This window comes from Pinus tabuliformis, chromosome J (assembly GCF_031772625.1).
Source record: "Pinus tabuliformis cultivar Carrire ecotype Pingquan chromosome J, CPIR1, whole genome shotgun sequence".
NCBI lineage: Eukaryota > Viridiplantae > Streptophyta > Pinopsida > Pinales > Pinaceae > Pinus > Pinus tabuliformis.
The window spans coordinates 302,642,828-302,664,442 of record NC_142295.1 but is presented as its reverse complement, the minus strand read 5'-3'; the positions used below and the strand labels follow the sequence as shown (position 1 = coordinate 302,664,442).

At 38.7% G+C, this 21,615-nt stretch overlaps 1 protein-coding gene across 1 annotated transcript in view; it reads left to right on the top strand.

The window, feature by feature from the left end:
* The window catches only part of LOC149226953 (DUF1365 family protein), a 190,546-nt gene that overhangs the window by 14,120 nt on the left and 154,811 nt on the right, over window positions 1-21,615 (top strand). The window contains exon 2 of the mRNA XM_089377643.1: window positions 20,645-20,756. Coding sequence (XP_089233769.1) covers window positions 20,645-20,756 — 112 coding nt within the window. The remainder of the gene's footprint in view (window positions 1-20,644; window positions 20,757-21,615) is intronic.

Sequence of the window (21,615 nt, the reverse complement as noted above, 5' to 3'; positions counted from 1 at the left end):
TCCTTTGTGCCGCGTCTCCCAATCTGTCCAAGCCCCAGACAGATCGGTGCCCTCCCAGTTGCCAGTGTAAGTAATGGTGTTTTTAATAGCGATCCACAGATCTTGTGTCAACCTGCAGCGCATGAAAAGGTGCTCTGTGGATTCGGATGCTTCTTTGCATATCACACACCAGGATGGTCCATAGTAGGCTCTGTGCGATAGGTTCTCGCCAGTGGGCACCTTGTTCCTCAGGATACACCAGAAGAAAAGTTTGGATCGCGGTGATGCTATTTAAATCATTTATGATGTATGAATCAATGTATTTCATTATTGAATCTGAATTTGAATCATGTTTATTTTATATATATATATATGTACACACCCTGATGTCTTCCTGCCCCCCTTGAGTTTCCCTAAAAATGGGGGTGCTCCCAGACATCCCCCCTGTGCATCTCCCCATACCCACGTCCCCTTGTCCCAGAAATTTGGTGTAACATTGACTTTTAGCCTATATATGGTTAAGCCAAAGCAAATCCACTAGGTAGTTGCAAAACATCTGTTTTGTTTCTTGAAGGGAACAATACATAATGGTTTAAGGTATGTAGGAGATAATGAGTTGATATTGTATGGGTTTGTTGATTCTGATTGGGTAGGGCATGCTGGTGATAGGAAGAGTGCTTCAAGTTGTTGCTTTTGTTTGTATTTAGGAATTATTGGTTTAGTAGGAAGTAGGCTTCAGTGGCATTGAGTTAAGTGAGCACATGGCAATCAATGCTGCAAGTTGTGAAGCCATTTGGCTTTGCAAGTTGATAATATAGCTGAGAGGTGTGATTTTGGAGCTGACTAAGATTCACTATGACAATTGTAATTCTATTAGACTCTTTGAGAATCCAATATTGCATAACGACTCCATGCATGTTGACATCAGGTACCACTTTCTCGGGATAGGTTTCAGAAGGGAGTAGTGGCTCTAGAGTATGTTCCCATAGATCAAGAGGTTGTTGGTGTTGGTGGAGAACACATTCTGCATTGAGAGGTGAGATGTTGAAGTCTACTATGGTTCACTGTGACAATTGGAATTGTATTAGACTCTTTGAGAATCCAATATTCCATAACCACTCCAAGCACGTTGACATCGGGTACCACTTTCTTTGGGACGTGTTTCAGAAGGGAGTAGCGGCTCTAGAGTATGTTCACATAGATCAACAGGTTGTTGGTGCTGGCGGAGAACACATTCTTCGCTAAGAGGGAGTGTTAGATTTTTATATGTTTAGCTTGGATAGAATTGTCCAACATTAATGGTCCTCTAGTTGCACTATTCTTGATTCTTGTACACAACAATAGATAGAGGACAATAGGTAAGGAGGGTGCAACACTTGTGGAATAAAGGAGATACATAACGGTTATGTAGAAGAGAGATAAAGAGGGCACATTCATGCCTCCAGCATGCATAGGCCAACCTTAGACTATTCTCAGAATTATAGTTGATGTTCAAATTTAGCTTTCTATACTATTTCTAGAATTAGAACCAATGTTGCACGAAGCGGGGACGTTTTTTGGAAGCGGGGATGCGGAAGCGTCGTTTTCCAAAAATCTAGGAAGCGGAGCGTCCGCGGAAGCGTCTGCTATATATATATATTTGCATTTATACTCAAAACAAACATCCCAAATACCAAATTAATTGTAGAAGACATGAAAACATGCATATTTTTGCATAAATCAAGATAGATATGGCATCCATGATTCCATTGTAGTTACTAGTATGTACAACAATCATCTATATTCTAGCTATTACAAACATACATCAAATTTTTAAGCATATTATAAAACATGAAACATTTAAGCATATTATAAAATAAAACATAAAACCTAGAGTATATTATGATTTATCTAGCAAGTGAGCAACTGTCAACATTTGTCATGTCCAAAATTCAAATAATAATGTTTACAAAATATGTCACTTGGTCACCGCCAAGACAAAAAAGGTTCAAAATTCAAATTCACAAGCCTACAAGTCTAATGAGTAATCTATGACAAAAGTAGTAGATTGTGAATATATCTACTAATCTCTCCTCCTTCCACCACGAAGAGAACGTGGCGGCGGGCCTCCACGTGGTGGTGGGCTTCCATGTGGTGGCAATGAAGAAAATGGTGCTTGTGGAAGTTGTGGCTGTGGCATTGAAACTGATGAAGAAGAACCCCCTGCTGTTGGTGTTGAACCATGGAGCCTAGGAACCAAGGGACTAGATGGGGGTGGGGGTGGCATATCAACACGATCATCATCATCCTGGAATCGCTCAAAAAATTCATGCAAAAAAAAAACACTAGTTAACAAAAAAATTAAAAACATGAATTAAAGAAATGCTTTATAAGGAAAAATTGGAAAATTCATACCACAATGGACATACCTGGATAAGAGCATCCTCTAATTGCTCTAATCGCAACACTCCATCCTCCAAATTGGGCTCCTCTGGATTCTTGTTCCAAATCAACAAGTCTTTATTAGACTTTGCATCTTCACAGTAATGGGACAACAATCGCAAGTTGTAATGAACATAAACCTAGCTCTCTGCCCGGTCTAAACTCAACCTGTTCCTTTTAACACTGTGGATGAAAGAATAAGAGCTCCAACACCTCTCTGCAGAAGAAGTGTTTACCACCTGTGATAGCACCCGCAATGCCAAAGTCTGTAGAAGTGGAGTACCCCCTCCATGCATGTTCCACCACTCAAGACAAGAAAAAGTCTCTCGATCTTTAATTGCATGCACGCTCCCAAATGGACCAGTGTTAAGCGTATAGTTGCTCACCTGTCTCCGTACCAGTGCAGCCTCCTCCTCATCAGGGATTAATTTACTCAATGCAGCCATATATTTTCTGTGAACCTCTTGATCTTGGTGTGGTTTTCTCCTGCTTCCCCCCCCAGGTGCTGGTGTTGAAAGCCATGATGGATGATAGTATTTAGGTGTCAAAACATATGCTAATGCATGCAATGGAACATTTAGCATTTCCCATTGGTTTCCACCTCTGCATGAATATAATTGTACAGGGTGGTATCTCTAGGCTCAACAATGTTTTTAATCTGCCTTAACATGCTATCCATTTGCTCATACACCTCCCCAATTACTGGTCGATCTGAATCTGCAAACTTGATCATGTAATAAATTGGTTTGGTGAATTGCAAAACATATTTAACCTGTGCCCAAAAGTAACTGTCAAGAACAGTGTCCTTGACTGCATTAGCACCATCTATGTTAGTGTTATTTCATCCCATGATTCAGCACACACCAGATTAGTTAAAGCTTGTCTCACCTTCACTAGCCGCCTAAAGGTGAGGCAATAACTAGCAAATCTTGTCTTTGCAATTTTAAGCAACTGCAACTTGGAATAAGTGCCATAGAAGTAGTTTACCCTTGTATGCCCTGTGATGAATTTAATGAGTTGCTTCCCTCTCCTGTAAAGCTCAGTAATCCACCCACATTCTTTGTGCTTCACAATATCATGCATCAAAAGGTTCAATGTGTGAACTAGGCACCCAGACCAAAAGATGTGTGGATAAGTACGCTCAATAATTTTTCCTGCTGCCTTACAATTTGCTGCATTATCTATGATCACTTGAACCACATTATTCGGACCAACATCTTTGATTGATTTCAATAGGAGATCTGCAATGTTTTGTGCAGATGCAGTGATGGAGGAGGAGTCATGACATGTAATAAATACTGCACCACTAGAAGAAACACCAAGAACATTTATCAAATGTTGGTTTCTAATATTTGTCCACCCATCTGATACAATAGATACCCCAGAATCTACCCACTCATTTGTAAAACGTGTCAAAGCTCTTTGAACCTTAGCTTTTTCTCTTTCTAATAACACTGTTCTAGCTTTCTCATAGTTGGGGGTCTTGTATCCTTTTGGGGCTTCATTGATGGCCTTTACCATTTCATGCCAATAGGGAGAGCGAAACACATTGGATGGTACACCGCAAGCACAAAGAAAACAGACTATCTTTCCATCCACATCATCCCTCCCAGCAACATTAAGGAAATCCCCTATTGTTCTTCTACCTCCAGAGCTTGCAGAAGTACCCTGAGGAGATGAGCAGCTACCAAATTTAGAGGTTGCACTTGATTTAGAATGAGTTTTTTGTTTCTTGTTTTTTTGTTGTGCGGCCTCCTCTATTTGGATGTATTTTCTTCTTTCTTCAGTTGAAATGTTTGGGTAAATTTGTACCCCCACAGGACCCTTTTTTTCATCACTGTCCAACACCCCACAAAGATGCCTCGTCACACGGGTATATGAACCACAGTATGGTTTTCCTCCATGACAACCATGAGGGCACACAAATTTGTAAGTTCCACCACCCTTTCCCCCATCAAGTTTGGTCACATAGTTCCACAAGGGTGTTAATGCAGCTTTCCCATCTAGTGTTTCAGTTTCCCCTTCAGGTTCATCCCCTTCCTCTTCAAACCCTTCCTCCTCATCATACATTGGGTCACTCATATTGGGATCACTATCCTCTTGTGTTTCTTCCCTTCTATTCCTATTCCCCTTTGCCATCATTAAAACCAGGAGTGGAATGATACATAGAAGCCAAAAGAACACCATCTTGGAATATGGATATAGGTGGTGGACAACCTGCAAGTAAAGGAGCAAGTAGAAACAATGGGAAAGAGTAGGAGAGGGAGGAGAAAAATACAAAAAAAATGTCAAAAAAATAAGGGAGTTTGGGGTTTGAACTTACCTCTTTAGCTCTTGTAGATGAAGTCCTCCAAGCTCCTCCTCCTTCTCCTTCACTCCTCCAAGCTCTCCTCTCTTCTCCTCTCCTTTCCTCTCTTCTCCTCTCCTCTCCTCTCTTCTCCAACTCTCATAAACTCAAAGTGAGAAAATGAGGAATGAATGGGGGCTTTATTCCCTTCATTCCTCACCTTAACCTCACCACAACCTCACCCTAACCCACCCCCTTTATGCTAAGTCAACATAAATTAAAAAAAAAACGAATTTTTGCCTTACGCGTGACCTTTTCCTGAAGCGTACGGGAAGCGTATGCTTCCTCCTCCGAAGCGCTGTACGAAGCGCGCTTCGGAGGCCTGGAAGCGGCGCTTCCGACCCACGCTTCCGAAAGTCCAGGAAGCGGCAAAAAAAATCGGAAGCACGCTTCTGAATTTCGAAAGTGCGCTTCCGCCGAAGCTTCCTAGGCGCTTCCAGGCTTGGAACCCGGGGGGGGGGGGGGGGCGCTTCGTGCAACATTGATTAGAACTGTTGTTTAGCTTTATTTCCAGTTTCAGTGTAGATTTATTTCAATCAATTTTCTAATTCCAGTTTGATTTTTCTAGTTTTATAGATAGGTGCTTGATTTGACTTGGTCTATGTAGGGTATAGACCTGTAGGAGCCGGTGCTTGCTTGTATGCATGCTTGCTACTCCTTGTAGAAAATCCACAAAAATTCTGATCTGCTTGAATGAACAAATATGAAACTAACTTGTAACCCAAGACACAAAAATTTCTCTACTTAATTTGCAGCATAATAGAAACATAAATAAACACAATCATAATATCAAAACCACAATTTTTCTAGGGAACCCAACTAGGAAAACCCTCTGCTTGATTGAGAATTTTGTTGATATAATTTTAAAGCAATGGATCTCTTACAACACAATCTTGTTTCAATAGAGAAAACAACTTATTCTCCCTGCTAGTCCTTAGCTTGAAACACCTTGCAAGAATGCTGATCTTGCTTCTTCCTTTCCTTGCCTGGTTGAGCTCCTATTTCCTTGCGCTGATTTCTCCTAAATCCTAGCGCAATAGAGGCTCCTATTATTTAGGAATTACTCCTAAATTCTAGCGCATTCCTTAAGGAATTCTCCCCTATCAATTTTCCCTTCCCACCACAAGCTCCTGCGCAAACTCGTGCTCTCTATTGCCTTGTCTCTCCAACTTGTGCTCACAAAACAATTGAATAATTCTATGCCTTGGTCCTCCTTATAAGCTTTTTGAATAGGCTAAATTTGGCAAGTTTTTATTTCTGGGAATTGAATTGGTGATTGATTAAGTTAATTGAGTCTAATTGACTTATGTAACTCGTCCTGCCCAAATTTAGAACTTAAGACTCACTTGCTTGTCTTCTTCCAAAGATAACTCGCACTAGGGGACAACAACTGAGCCTCTCACTCTAGCGCATCAATTGAACTGCTTCATGAACTGTCCTAACTTATAGGAATTCATCCTAAATTTTAGGAACTTGTCCTAACTTTTAGGAACTCATGCATGCTAAGGAAAACTGCTTCTTGGTCTCTTTGACTAAGGCACAAGTCAAAGAAGGACCTTTCTCACTACTATTTTCAACACTCCCTCTTAGCGAGGAAGGTGCTTCTGGAAGAACCTCGTCCACTTGGATCTGTCTCCAACACTACCACGTTCTCTGCTATTGTAGCTACTCCCTCTGAACTAGAAGACTTCCCTACTTTCCTCTACGGAACTTGATCTGAAGACCTATTCTTTCCCAGCGTGTTCTATGAGTCCATCACTTCAGTTATAAGTGCCATGTACCCTGTGTACTTTTGTGGCTGCTTCCTCTAGCTAGAAGTGATACTGGAAGATTCAAGTATGTTTTGATCTCCCTTGATCAAATCCTCTGCCCACTTAGTTCGAACTCTCCCTATACTTCGAGTCTTTCACTGAGCGTTTGCCTCCACTCGCCCTGGGTTATGCTCCTCATCATCCTACTAGTCAGCCCAATTGCCAACTAGCTTAGACTCAAACTAAGATATTGGCTAAGGCTCCATCTTGAGAGCTCTATCCTGCTCTCGCTCAAGCATCACTTCTCTATTTTGAAAACTCCTTGATTTGTTGCTCAAGGTTGTGCCTATCTGTACCTGCAACTTGTAGAGATTCTTCACCCTCACACTTATTTGCTTCTTACATTCCAGAAGCTAAGTGTTGGAGGTACGCCTTACCTCTACTGAAGATGTTATCATATCCCTTGTCCTCAAGGGTAGCTACCTAAACAAGATTCTGCCTCTATCTTAGAACATAGAGAACATCTCTGAGATGAAGAGGATTACCTGACTCCATTTGAAAACTAACAGTACCAACTCCTCTAGCTGCATACTGACCATCATCTCCAAGCTCAACCTAAAACTGCACGTCCTTTTCCTTCAGGTGGCTGAAACTCTTCTTGTTCCTGATCATGTGGAAGGATGCTCTTGAAACAATATACCATATACTGCTGTCTGCTGAGCTTGCCATGCAAGTAATCGATGTGAAATCTTTCTTGAACTGGGTTGAAAAAGCATCTACCTCTGTCGATGAGCAACATGATCCTTACTGGACTCCTTCTATTTAGGACACTTGGTGGCATAGTGTCCAAACTCATGGCAATGGAAGCACTTGATCTTGCTTAGATCCTTCTTCTTACCCTTCTAACTAGACTCGACCTCTCCTTGGCTCTTCTTGCCTTTTGCCTTGCTTTCCAGGGCAAGGTTCTCATCCACTGTCATAATTGATCTCCCTTCTATGGTTCCTCTTCAGATCTCTTCTTGAATGTAGTCAGTCTAGAATCTTTCCCAATTTGGAAAGTTCTCTCTCCCACTAACAACATCCTGGAAGCCTTTCCAAGACTTGTGAAGTCCAAGTAAGGCAAAACTCACAAGGTCATGATCAGATACAACCACGCCCACACCACCCAGTTCATCTCGTACTTGAGTGAACCTTGACAAATATGTGACAATGGGCTCATCCTTGCTCATCTGGATACTCCTGAGCTACTCCTTAAGAGAATGCTTCGTGGTATCACTAATACTCTGGTATAGTTTTAAGATGGCATTGAACATCTCACATGCTGTCTTCTTCTCATGGATATGAGGTACTATATGATCCCTGACCCATTCTAGAACAATCCTCCTTGCCTTGATATCGTTCTTATTATGCTGGGCCAATGGCTAAGGATCTTGAGGTGGCACTATCGCCTACTTGATTAATTCTCCCAACCCATTATCTTCCAGCACTATCCCGATCCTTCCTTTCCGTGGAATGAAGTTTGATGCTCCCTCTAAACTGTGATCTGCCTTCAACCCTTGGTACGCCATCCTGCTTCCCTGGAGATCTCTCCAACACCTACCCACTAACAACGTTGTAATCCTTCATAAGAAGATGTACTTAGGGCTCAAATAATTGTGCCTCTCCTATCAATCCTATAGTCCTTCACAAGGACTGAACTTAGGGCTAAATAGACACCTTCTAGCAGCCCACAAATTTGCTCTTAAGCTGCCACCAAACACTACTTAAATAGACTATAGAACAACCCTACACAACCTTGCAATGCATCAATCACTGAAGAAGACAAAACATGTGTCAACTAGCAAACTTCTTCTACTCTTCTTGGGTCATGATTTTGGGATATTCCTCTGAGATTCCTCAGCCTCAGGTTAGTGCACCTGAACACAATGCATTATGTTGAGAAATCTAGGGCATGAAGATTAGGTGATTTCTCTTTCAATGATAACTTCTTGTCAATGCTTTTACTTCTTTAGATTAGGATCTTCTCTTTACTTAGATTATTATAGCGTTCTTCTTCATTAAACAGCTATCAAAGCATAAACAATAAAGAGACAAGAGACACTGAATATAGGCGATCAACCAGGGCCAAAGCCTCTCCAACTTAAGAGGAAAACCCAAATGAATTCTTCTTCTTATAGAGACTTCAACTGACGAATACCAAGTCCAAGATCCTTGACACGATAACCTCTCCAAGACCAAGTCACAAGCTTGACTCCTTCCTTGAGTCAACGATGGTCAAACTTCCTTTTGCTCCCACTATTTCGGCTATCCTTTGGATTTCGGTCCCTTGATTCAATTCTACAATTCTTGGCTCTACTTCAGAAACCTTTGACTGTAGCATAAGAGAGAGAGTAACACCTTGATTCTCTTCGATCTAGATGGAGACTCTTCTCCTTCAACTTGGCTTGAGAATCACCTTGTTTTCTCCCAAGATCTGCCCTTTCAATATGACTGTGGTATCTCGGTCCTTCCAGCGGTAGACAACCCTAGATCCTTGCACGTGTGGAGTGTGCTAACCCAAAAACATATCAGAAAAACAATTTGATGATGATCCTCCTTACTTCGCTTGGTGATGGGATTCTTCTTGGGATCATCACACTTATTTTTCTCTTCTTCTTGCTTGTCCAAAACTATGTCTTGAACTGGTGCCTATGCCGACATGTCCTACTAGAATCCTCCTTAGGCCGACTTGAAGGAGAGCTTGTGACATGGTCTTGGAGGGTTAACAAATTTTCTTTTACAATAACTTACATGCCCAAATGGGTCTTTAAACTTTGACATTGACTTAATAGACTTTATGACATGATGACCAACCCTAAAGGCTCACAATGGGAGCCGTAACTATAAAAATGAAATTCCTTGATCATGAAACCCATGAATCAAGCATTACGAAAATAAAATTATTTTCTTCTTTACATCAATTACATAAAATCACAATTACACATGTCATTATGAAGATCAAACCTAGTTACACTCTTCAACACTCCCTCTTAACTAGGGAGGTATTCATAATCCATACAAGGTACTTGGACATTCTCAATATGAAGAATTCTCATAAGAAGAGTCGGATTGGTAACCCATTTGTATAACATCATATCATCCAACATTGTCACATAGCAAGGCCTTGACTAACAACTCCGTCTCTCCACAAAATCAGAGCACAATGCTAGCGAGACCAATGATTTATAGACACCTTCATCATCGTCTCTCTTGGAACATACCCCACTCAGGTTCTCTCAGAGTATATTTCACTAGGACTATTCTTATCTTGGATTCCCTGTCCTCAAAGAATATCGGTCCTCTACGACTACTCTTATCTTGGATGCCCTAACTCATCCTCAAAGAGTATCAGATGCCAGATGTTTATCCAATCCTCCATTATGTCTTCCCAAGTGAAGACAAGAATGATGTGTCTATCTCTCCCTCTCAACTTAGGGAGGACATACCCATTCCACTGAAGGAATGTATCCATTCTTATAAACAGGAATGTACCCATTCTTATAAACAGGAATGTACCCAAGCTCCCTCTTAACTAGGGACTTGACCAAGTTCCCTTTTGATCAGGAACTTGCTTTCAACAACTCTTTAGGTGGAGATCAAAGGGACAACCAACTGCTTGTAGAACTCCTTCTTTTGATGTCATGAATTTCTTCTTTGTTATAGAGACTACATCTTTTGGGACTTCTTCGTAGGGCACAAAACATCCATCACTTTCATCCATAAGTCATGTCATCATTTCTTTCATTGGAAAGTGATCGATTAGTCCATATCTGGCCTTCCTTCATGATGCTAGCTTCTTCATATCATGTTTCCTTAAGGACATTTCATCCTGCCACATGATTGTCAATTGTAGAATACTTCCACAGTTCTTCCCTTAGCAGCCCTGCATAAACCCATCCAAATATCATAAAAGAAATGAACATTAAATCAAAACTACCTTTGTGATGGTCTTTCATCATGACATCTTTCTGTTTGCATCAACATCTGATATACATATTGACACATCTCCAAAAGATATATAGTGTCAAGGGTCTCTTTCTTTTTTTGACTTCATCAAGGTCTTCATATGTTTCATGGAAATATCATAGTCAAATGTTTCAGTCCTTGGATCCTTGGATGTTGATCACCTCTTCCATAGTTGCATATTTCATGATCTCTTCATTTCTTTCTTCACACATTTCTTTTCCAGGAACTTCCAATCAAAGTTCTTCCATTTTTTGTCAACCACCTCATATTTCATATGAGGACATATTATCTAGTTGATGTGTGACCCATGCCTTCCTGCATCATTTCAAAGGAAGAGATCCTTCATTTTTATCATGCTCTCGGGGTAGAGCATTCATTCATGTTACCTGCAACCATATGACATGACTCTGTTTTGTCAAATACAAGCATAAATACCTCATTTTTCCTTTAGGTCATCTAGACTCCATTCAGTAGCTTCCTTAATTGAAAGACCTTCAATTCCTTTATCTGCTTCAGTTCTCTTGACACCATTCCAATGAAGATTCCAACAAAGGATATTGAGTATCCTCATTCAACAATTTTTTTTTCCTTTTGATTGATGTATGATGTGCCTTGTACTAGATGAGTTTTTCCTTTTCTCATAAGTACCATTTATGCTTCTAATGAGGTTACCAAGAGCTATATCCTTCCATAGGTGATTGCCACAAACTTCTATCTTTCATGCTTCTCTATGATGATTTCACGAGCTCTTGCTTTCAATGCTTCTATGATGCCATGATGCATCCTATCATGCTCCTTAGTGACTCATGATGGCCATATCTTACAACAAAAAAACTTGAAAAACAAAAACTTGAAAAGAACTAGGTGAGGAAGACTATCTCAATCATAGTAGAGATCTTTTACTTCCTCTTTCTTGGACTTCTTCTTTTCAGTGTCCTCCACTTCTTCGATGATATGGGCTGCTTCTCGACCTCTTTTGTTATTGTCCTTCTTGAGCTTAGGACAATTTCTCTTGTAATGCCCATATTCTTGCCATCCATAGTATTGAATCTTAGCCATCTTCTTTTTCTTTTTTTGAGGACCAAATTTCCCAAACTTTCCTTTTCTCTTTGCCATAACAACATATGCTTGATTTTACTCATTTGATTCTGTTGACCACTACTTGTCAACAACCCATAGCAGTAACCTCATTTTTTTCGCAAAAGGGATAGCGCCTGATCGATGTGTCCTTGCTGTCCAACTATCATCATCAGCTTGACTTCTAAGATGTTAGTAAACCCATCCTGCATGTGTATAATGTAAATAATCTCAGCAGACCTGTGTCATGTATGTAACAACCTAGGTAAACCTACCTTTCTAGTGATGATCTCCATTCTGGGAGGTTTTTTATTTCATCGATCCATTTTCGGATGGTCGGTAGAGTTTTTCCCTCTAGTCTTACCCCAAAGCTGGAATGAATTTTGTCGCTATGATCTTAGGCGAGCCCTAGTGTTCTAGATTGAGTCTATGTAAAAGTAATTTGGGAATAATCCTAACTATTTGGTTAGATTATTTTATTACAAATTGCTTGGTCTGCTGGATTATACTTGTGTTGCAGAAATTGGTAGTCTGTGAGGGTCTGTTACAAATGGGTTTTCCCCCTTGCGATGTAAAAAAAATGTAAATCATGATGTAAAATGTCTAGTGCATGGTCCCTCATAATTAGAAAACCATGGCTAAACATTTGAAGGTTGGAAAAATAATTTATTTCCTCATAGATTAATTAATTAAATTTTTTGGTCCAAAATTAATTAAAATCCTAAGCCAGAAATTTAATTAATTCTAAGTCCTAGGTAAATTTAAATTCTCCAAAGGCAAAATTCGTCGTTCCTAATAAATTAAATTTTAAGAGGTCCCAGGACTAAGGTAAATTAATTATTTTAATAATTTTAAAACTTTGATCCCCGGGGATTAAGTCAAAGTCAATTTTTTGGGGAAATTAACTCAGAAATTTTATTTTTGAGTTAATTAAAATGCATTTAAATGAAAAATTCGAATTTTCTCAAAAATAAAATATTTCGACGGATGAGATTAAAAAATATTTTGATGTTTATCAATGGTCGATATTGCTTTGACGAGGACCACTCGAACTAGTTGTTGGATGATTTATTTTTAAATAGGAGGTCATTTGTCAATCGATCTATCTGATCTTTGAGTCGTGTGCTTAACAAGAAGCTTTGGTGTAATCTTTTTTTTTTGGATAATAAAGAAAGACTTTGGGGTTAAATTCTGCTAGTGTTACTCTTCATCGGAATGTTGTAAGATGTTTTATTTCATGCATAATTTTTTCTAAAGCCATTGATGATAGCTTCTAAAGAGTGATCTGAGCACAGGTATGTTGTTTAGTTTCTTGGGGTTTGAATACAAATTTTAATTTTGAATGTAATAGTAGGTATCTCTATTTGTCTAAATTTAATTATTATTTTTTTGCTCTATTCTTAATGGCTGGATCGAGTTTTGCAGGGAAATATTGAGATAGATTATCAGGTGTTAGGGGATAGTCTTCAGTTGGACCAACCAACTCCCAATCAATATTTCTTGAAGATCCCAGCTAAATAAGCTCCAAACTTATCATAAGATTTTCGTTTTGTGATGCATGAGGGTTTCGAGCTAGCACCTCCTTTTAATTTTGTTTTTTTTTTGTTTTGTTTTGTTTTTTTTTTCTTTAATTTTTTAATTATTTTATTTTATTTATTTATTTATTTTCTGTGTAGCATAATGATAGATCTGGCTAATTAGAGCCTTCAGTTTGTAATTATTGTCATTATCTAGCTAGTTTTTTGTTTTTTTGTTTTTGTTTTTTTTTCCTTTCGATTTTATCATTGTATATATCATTTGGGTGTTTTCTTGTTGCCATGCAGCTGCAGATCTGAGGAGAAAGATAGTATAAAGTCCGGATCTAGGCCCTGGAAGGTAAGATCCGGATCTTTGGGGTTCATCTGCGTATTTCTTCAAGGGTTTTACGACATATTTTCAATTTTTTTTTTCAAAAAATTAGAAAAGAAAGGTGGGCATCACACTACTTCAGCTCTTGGCTTCTTCCCTTGCTACATTCGTACATTCCCTTGTCCCTCCACGCAACTTCTTTTCCGCCTTCTTATGCATGGTTATTGTTGTTGTCTAGCATAACCCCTTTCTCCTTTAGCCTGCAAACCCTCCTCTTCTCTGCTTTTCCTCAAACCCGCATCCCTTTTCTGCCTCTGTGTTTCCAGTCATCTCCCTCATCTGTCGTCCTCCCTTCCTCATCTCTGCATGTCCATACCTTGCTGCCATCACTGCTCCCTCATCGTTGCTTGGACCGTGAGCCTTTCCATCTGCATGAGCTTGTTCTTTCCTCACTTGTCTGCGAACCATCCTTCCCTTAGCCTGCGACCTCCTTTCCTCCTTGCGTTTGCAGTATCCTCCTCACAACCCCTCGCTCCCTCACTCCTACAATCACTGCTCCCTGTCGGCTGCCTCTGTCTGCGGCTTCTCTCAACCTGCATTAAATCTGCGTCCCTCAATCCGACTCCTTCCTCATCGCTCCCGTCGTCTACCTTCCCTCAAGCTCCTCGCCCTTCCGTTGCATCCATCCCCTCGCTGCCATGCTCCATCGATCTGCAAGCTCCATCGCTCCTTGACTCCATACGCCGCCGCCAGACCTGCAAACAAACAGACATTCATTTTCCTTTATTTTATTTGTTTTATATTTCGTGTTTTCATTTAGGTTAGGTTTTAGTTTTATTAACAATTCCATTTTTTTTATTTGGTTGCTTTTTCGATTTGTTTTGTTTACATTTAATTTTTTTATTTTGATTTTATTTTTAAAAACTATTTTATTTTTTTGTATTTTTTAATTTTTTATTTATTTTTTATGTGACTTTGAAATTTCTAAAAGAATTAAATTAAAAGAGGACTTACGCTTTCACATTAATTTATTTTTTATATTTTTTATGTGGCCTATGGCCCATTAAAAATTTAATTTATTAACCCTTTTGTTTTTTACTTTTGTCACATTGAAAAATTTAATTGATTATTTACCACGTTAAAATTTCTCAATAAAACTTAGCACATTAAAAAATTACCTAAGGAATAATCAAATTTTTGAACTAAAATTCATTCGAGTTTTTATTTGTGTTAAGGGTTTTTGGACTTTAAAAATTTAAAAGGAAAATTTTGTGGTATTAATTTCTCTATTGTCAAACACGCTTAAAATCATATCTAAAGATTGACTATAGGAAAATTAACAAATTTTCTAGATCTGGGTCATTAAAGAAAATCATTTTAATTCTAGGATTGTGAATTGCTTAGCATTTGAATTTCATGGTTCTTCATGGTATTTAATTTTTTCAAAATTTAATTGCTAGAATATTTTTGCATGCTAAGGTTTTGATCTAATTGTTCATGATCGTCACTTCTATTACATTTACAAATTTCTCTGAATAACTTGTTTTCAATTGGTTTATGGTTAACTGAACATTAAGGCACTGGTCTGGAAATCATTTCTATCTTGTGGTTGTGTCTTATTTGTCTTAATTGTTAGATCTATCCATCTCGGTTAACCAGGACTTGTTTTACATTCGTCAAGTTGTTCATCCTTAAGTCTCCTAGAGCCTATCTTCATTCATTCACCCTAGGGACTACCCCCCTTGGCTTGTCTAGGAGAGAGCCTAAACGGAGTGAGTAAGGATTAGAGTGACAACCCTTACTCTGAGTGTTGTCGCAGTGTCTAGACACATTGTGCAACAACAAATCCTACATCAGTTTTTGCCTTCAGCCTGGTTTCTTCAATCTTGCATAGTGACCATAGATCCTAGAATGGAGTAGCTTCTTTCTTCCCATAAATGCTTGAAGTAAAGTTACCCCACTCCTGTGGTAGTGCATTTAGTACTACGATGGTCACCTCCTTGTCAGACATTATTTCTCTCAAATCTTGAAGTTGACCCCTTATTTTAAGATATTCTCATAAGGTATGAGGCTATTCCTTGTTCTTTTGATATCCTTAGCTTGTACAGTTCTTGCCTTAATGAGATAACTTCTCCTGCAGTGCTTACGAAAAACAACTCTACCAGTTTGTCATATATTTCTTTTGAAGTTTCAAGTTTAGATACATATGGGATGAGGGGATCCTTGATGGATTCTATGAGAATCCTTTGAGCCCTTACTTCCCCTTTCATAAACTTTGCAAGTGCTTGAGCATCTTCTTTCGATGGTTTGGTGATTGAGCCTTTGACATGTTCCATGACCTCATTTTCAATGAGATTCAGATCTGTCCTCTTCTTCCATGCAAGAAAGTTTGAAGCCCCAACCAATTTGTTGCTTTCCTTGCAAAAAGACATTTTGACAGATTCAGATGTAGACATAAATATACTTACTTGTGAAGATGCTTCTTCCACTTGTTGCCTCCTTGAATTTGATGATGATATAGATAATAGAGAACTTCTCCTTGATGAAGATAGTTCTCTTCAAGAATGATCCTTGATTCCACAAAGAGGGAGATCACTTTAGATCCTTTGATGGTGATTTCCTTGTTGATGATGATCAATGATGGCTTCTTGATGATGTGTTGATGCTTCTTAGATGATCTTCTTCGATGGTAAGGACCTTACTTCAATGAAAGTGAGATTGCCTTAGAAATTTTTGAAGATGATGACAACCTCCTTGATCTTGCTTCTCTTGGATGAGTAGTCTTCAAGATACTTTGATTTGCAAGTCTCTTTAACTTGAGTAGGGTCTTTGTGGTCTTTTGAGGATCCCAAGACTTCTTCTTTGATCTAGGGTTTTGACACTTCTTTGTAGATCTTGACTTTGGTTTGATGTCTGTTGAGATTTGATCCTTGAATGTTTGTGTGTCCCTTGATGAGATACCCTTTCTTTGATTTGTCACCTTAGCTCTAAATCCTGATACCATGTTGAGAAATCTAGGACATGAAGATTAGGTGATTTCTCTTTCAATGATAACTGCTTGTGAATGCTTTTTACTTCTTTAGATTAGGATCTTCTCTTTACTTAGATTATTATAGTGTTTTTCTTCATCAAACAACTACCAAAGCATAAACAATAAAGAGACAAGAGACACAGAATATATGCGATCAGCCAGGGCCAAAACCTCTCCAACTTAAGAGGAAAACCCAAACGAATTCTTCTTCTTATAGAGACTTCAATTGACGAATACCAAGCCTAAGACCCTTGACACGACAACCTCTCCAAGACCAAGTCACAAGCTTGACTCCTTCCTTGAGTCAACGATGGTCAAACTTCCTTCTGCTCCCACTATTTCGCCTATCCTTTGGATTTCGGTCCCTTGATTCAGCTCTGCAATTCTCGGCTCTACTTCAGAAACCCTTAGCTGTAGCATATGAGAGAGAGTAACACCTTGATTATCTTCGCTCTAGATGGAGACTCTTTCTCCTTCAACTCGGCTTGAGAATCACCTTGTTTTCTCCCAAAATCTGCCCCTTCAATATGACTGTGGTATCTCAGTCCTTCCTGCAGTAGACAACCCTAGATCCTTGCACGTGTGGAGTGTACTAACCCAAAAACAGATCAGAAAAACAATTCAGTGATGATCCTCCTTACTTTGCTTGGTGATGGGATTCTTCTTGGGATCTTCGCACTTCTATTTCTCTTCTTCTTGCTTGTCTGAAATTGTGTCCTCAAATGGAGGCTGAGCTGCCCTATATATAGTGTTTTGTCTATCAAAATAAGCCGACTTGAACTGGTGCCTAGGCTGACATGTCCTGCTAGAATCCTTCTTAGGCTGCCCTGAAGGAGAGCTTGTGACATGGCCTTGGAGGGTTAACAAATTTTCTTTTACAATAACTTACATGCCCAAATGGGTCTTCAAACTTTGACATTGACTCAATAGACTTTATGACTTGATGACCAACCCTAAAGGTTCACAATGGGAACCTTAACTATAAAAATAAAATTCCTTGATCATGAAACCCATGAATCAAGCATTCCAAAAAATAATTTTATTTTCTTCTTTATATCAATTACATAAAATCACATTTACACATGTCATTCTGAAGACTGAACCTAGTTATACATTTCAACACACTAGTTCTCCAACTTGGCCTCTAAACATCCACAAAAAACTTGTGTAACCCTCTCTTTACAAGCCTCCTTCATGTGCTGACCTTAAGGAATGCTCCAGCCACCTGTTAGGCCTTCCGGACCTCCAAGACTGAGACTACAAGGGCTCATCCCTCCTTCTAAGGCACACAGAAAATATCAGCCTGGTACACAGTGAATTACACACAAAAAAGAAGCACAAAACTGCCCTCAAGCTCAGCCACAAACTGCCTTCAAATTCAGTCTTTACCAAATCACAGAAAGACACAATAAACTCGGCTCCTTCTCACTTGATAATGCTCCTAGAGGCTGTGACTGCTTCAAAAGTTCTTTTCTTATGATGCTTGTCTCAACTTGTGCTGGTCTTGATTCTGTTCACTGCTCTGGTACCATGTAGAAAATCCACGAAAATTCTGATCTTCTTGAATGAACAAATCTGAAACTAACTTGTAACCCAAGACACAAAAATTTCTCTACTTAATTTGCAGCAGAACAGGAACAGAAATAAACACAGTCACACAATATCAAAACCAATTTTTTTTAGGGAACTCAACTGGGAAATACCCTCTACTTGATTGAGAATTTTATTGATAGAAATTTAGAGCAATGGATCTCTTACAACACAGTCCTGTTTCAATAGAGAAAACAACTTATTCTCCCTGCTAATCCTTAGCTTGAAACACCTTTCAAGAATGCTGATCCTTCTTCTTCTTTTCCTTGCCTGGCTGAGCTCCTATTTTCTTGTGCTGGTTTCTCCGAAATCCTAGTGCAATAGAGGATCCTATTATTTAGGAATTACTCCTAAATTCTAGCACATTTCTCAATGAATTCTCCTCTATCAATCTGCCCTTCCCACTACAAGCTCCTGCACAAACTCGTGCTCTCTATTGCCTTGTCTCATCAACTCGTGCTCACAAAACAACTGAATAATTCTGTGCCTTGGTCCTCCTTATAAGCTTTTCGAATAGGCTAAATCTGGGAAGTTATTATTTCTTGAAATCGAACTGGTGATTGATTGAGTTAACTGAGTCTAACTGTCTCATGTAACTCGTCTTAGACTCAGGTAACTCGTCCTGCCCAAACTTAGAACTGAAGACTCACTGCTTGTCTTTTTCCAAAGATAACTCACACTAGGACACAACAATTGAGCATCCCACTCCAGTGCATCAGTCGAACTGCTTCATGAACTGTCCTAACTTATAGGAATTTGTCCTAAATTTTAGGAACTTGTCCTAACTTTTAGGAACTCGTGCATGCTAGAGAAAACTGCTTCTTGGTCTCTTTGACTAAGGCACAAGTCAAAGAAGGACCTTTCTTGCCACTATTTTCAACACTCCTAGTTGAACTTTCTAATCTAGTTGCTCTCTCATGCAGGCCTAGGGTGCACTTCCCTAAGCTAGAATTAGAATTAGGGTCAGGTTTTAGTCCTCTAGTCTGGGTGTCCTACCGGGATGGAGTGCATCATTGTAAATCTAGCATTTCCTAGTTTATAAAGGGTTGCGAAGGTCTTCCATTGGGTTGGTTAGCAAGACTGAGGTTTTGAGATATAGCATTAGAGTTTGCTGTTTTTCAGTTTTAATAAAATAGTGATGCAGATTTTAGATTTCAGTTTTCTGTGTATTTTTGTTATTGTTTCCAGCAGCATGTGTTGGTAGATTAGCATATTCAACAATCTTTGTTTTGAGAGGGTTTCCATTAAAGTTACGTAGGTTTTAGTTATTCTTTGAGTGCAGAATCTGCTTAGTGCTGTTTGAGAAATTTCAACAGCATCTTTATGACAAAGAGCACATCCATTGTGATCCCATCTTTCCCTAATGTTCACGAAATCCAACTATAAATCGACTTGTGCAGGGCTATTTTGTGCTGATCTATCTCCACCTGTCCATATTTAGTCATCCTATGTTTGGAGCTATTCTTGGGATGAAATGTCCAACATCATTGTACCACGTGGTTATGACATCTACTATGGAGTTTCTTATCATCAACTTCTGTCTCATGGTAGAATAAGAACTGTCCTTTCTACCTACAAGGGAATTATGGGTGATTCTTAGATCATTCAAATAATCTGTATGTGGGTAAAAGATGTGAGTCATGACCACATGATTAACATAAAACTATACGCAACGAGGGGTGGTTGCGAGATTGTCCTTTTGAAATATGATTATGTTCTTCAGATAATTTATGGAGTTCACGAAATTTATCCATGCACATCATAAAGATGTGGATTTGTGGTTTCCAATGCATCTGCAACCAATATTGGCAATTTGGTCATAGTTTTTATTAGGCTGAGCTGGCTTATATTAGATTGAAAACTATAAAAATCCCGTCATATGAAGATGACCATTCTGCATATTACCACATAATCTTCTGTTTTGGTGCTTCATTGCTATTTGTTGGTAATTTTAACATTTGGCATGAGCAACCTAAATTTTTTGCACACCTTTGTGGAAATTATTTTGACTTACAAAAAGGAAACTACAAACACGTTACTGCAAAATATTTTCCTACATTTCAATCTGGATTTTGTTTCTTGCTAACCAAAGTCATTGTTTCTTTTTTTAAGGGAACATGTCCTTTTAGGATGGTAAACCTGGAAATAAGCTTGAACTACCCTCACACACTAGCTAAGGAATAGGGTTTTCTGGTGGATTGTCAGTGCCATACAATAATCAGCCGGAAGAGTACATCAACAATATCCAATATAATCAATAGCCACATCCGACAAACCCCACATTGGAGAGGAGCATGCCCGCCAGAAACAGAACGATACCTTGATGAACTAAGCAAAACCTTTGTTGCTGTAGTTAATGTAATCCCTTAAAATACATGAAGGCATTTACCATACGGGAATCAAGTACAAAATGGTTTAAGAAAGATCACTTGAATATTGTATATATTTGTAATTTTTTTTAAAGTCGTGTATATTTTATTGAGATAAATCAATTGTGTGGATTCATGTGAACAAATCACTTTACTTTTTTCAAACTGTCAAGGTTAAATAAAAGGGTACTGGTAATCCTCCTAAATAACGAAAATGATCTTGCAGATATCTTCTTACGATTCCTACAAGTGTTGTATATGAGCAGAATCCATTAAGTGTGTATTACTGCTATGATGCGGAAGGACCCACCTCATATCTCAAACTATGCGTAGCTGAGGTCAGCAATATAACCATGTTCCATGTTCTAACTCAACGTGTGCAACTTTAATGAATTAAAAAATGGAACCCCCCTTTCCATGTTTGCATTATTACGTGCGTGCTAGTTCTATGATCTATAATCTTCTTAAGTAATTTCCCATTGGATTTTGCATTCTTCTTGTTTGTTACTGAATTTTCATTAAGCCGTAAATGATTCTTGATTTTCTAAAACAAGTTTGATAAATGCAAACAGCCAGAAATGGTTATGCAACTAGCTATTCTCCGATTTGTATTGTAATTTAGGCATTACAAATCATATTATTCATGTGTATAGTTTTATACAACTGAGGATTGGAAATGAGTATTTCGACAATTAATTTGAAAATAGTAATTCACATTATCATGGACTTTTTCTCGTTTTATAATCCAGAGGATTAGTGACTTACCACTGCTGTAAATATAATCTTGAAAATTGAACAGTACCATATGGTCTGAAGACAGTAGAGCTCATAAAAATTGGGTTCTGGAGTACTTATGAACTTTAAGAGTAGGGAGTAAATTGTGATTTAACATTCCCAAAGAATCTTAAGGACTATGTTTTTGTTCACGAATAAAGTTATAAACACAAAAATTGCAGAGAAGATTGCAAACAGAGGTTGACACATGAGGAAAGAGATGATATATCAGTTCTCACAGGGTATTGATAGTAATGCATTGTTAGGTGCCTTGATCTTGACTCCCAACTCTACCAAAAATGGTACTTCAAATTCTTTTTCACTGAGTTATGCACATGTACTAGAGATCTCAAGACCATGGAAATACTGCGTAAGAGAACGACCATGCAATAAGGGTTCAGGGACCATATGAAAGTTAACAAA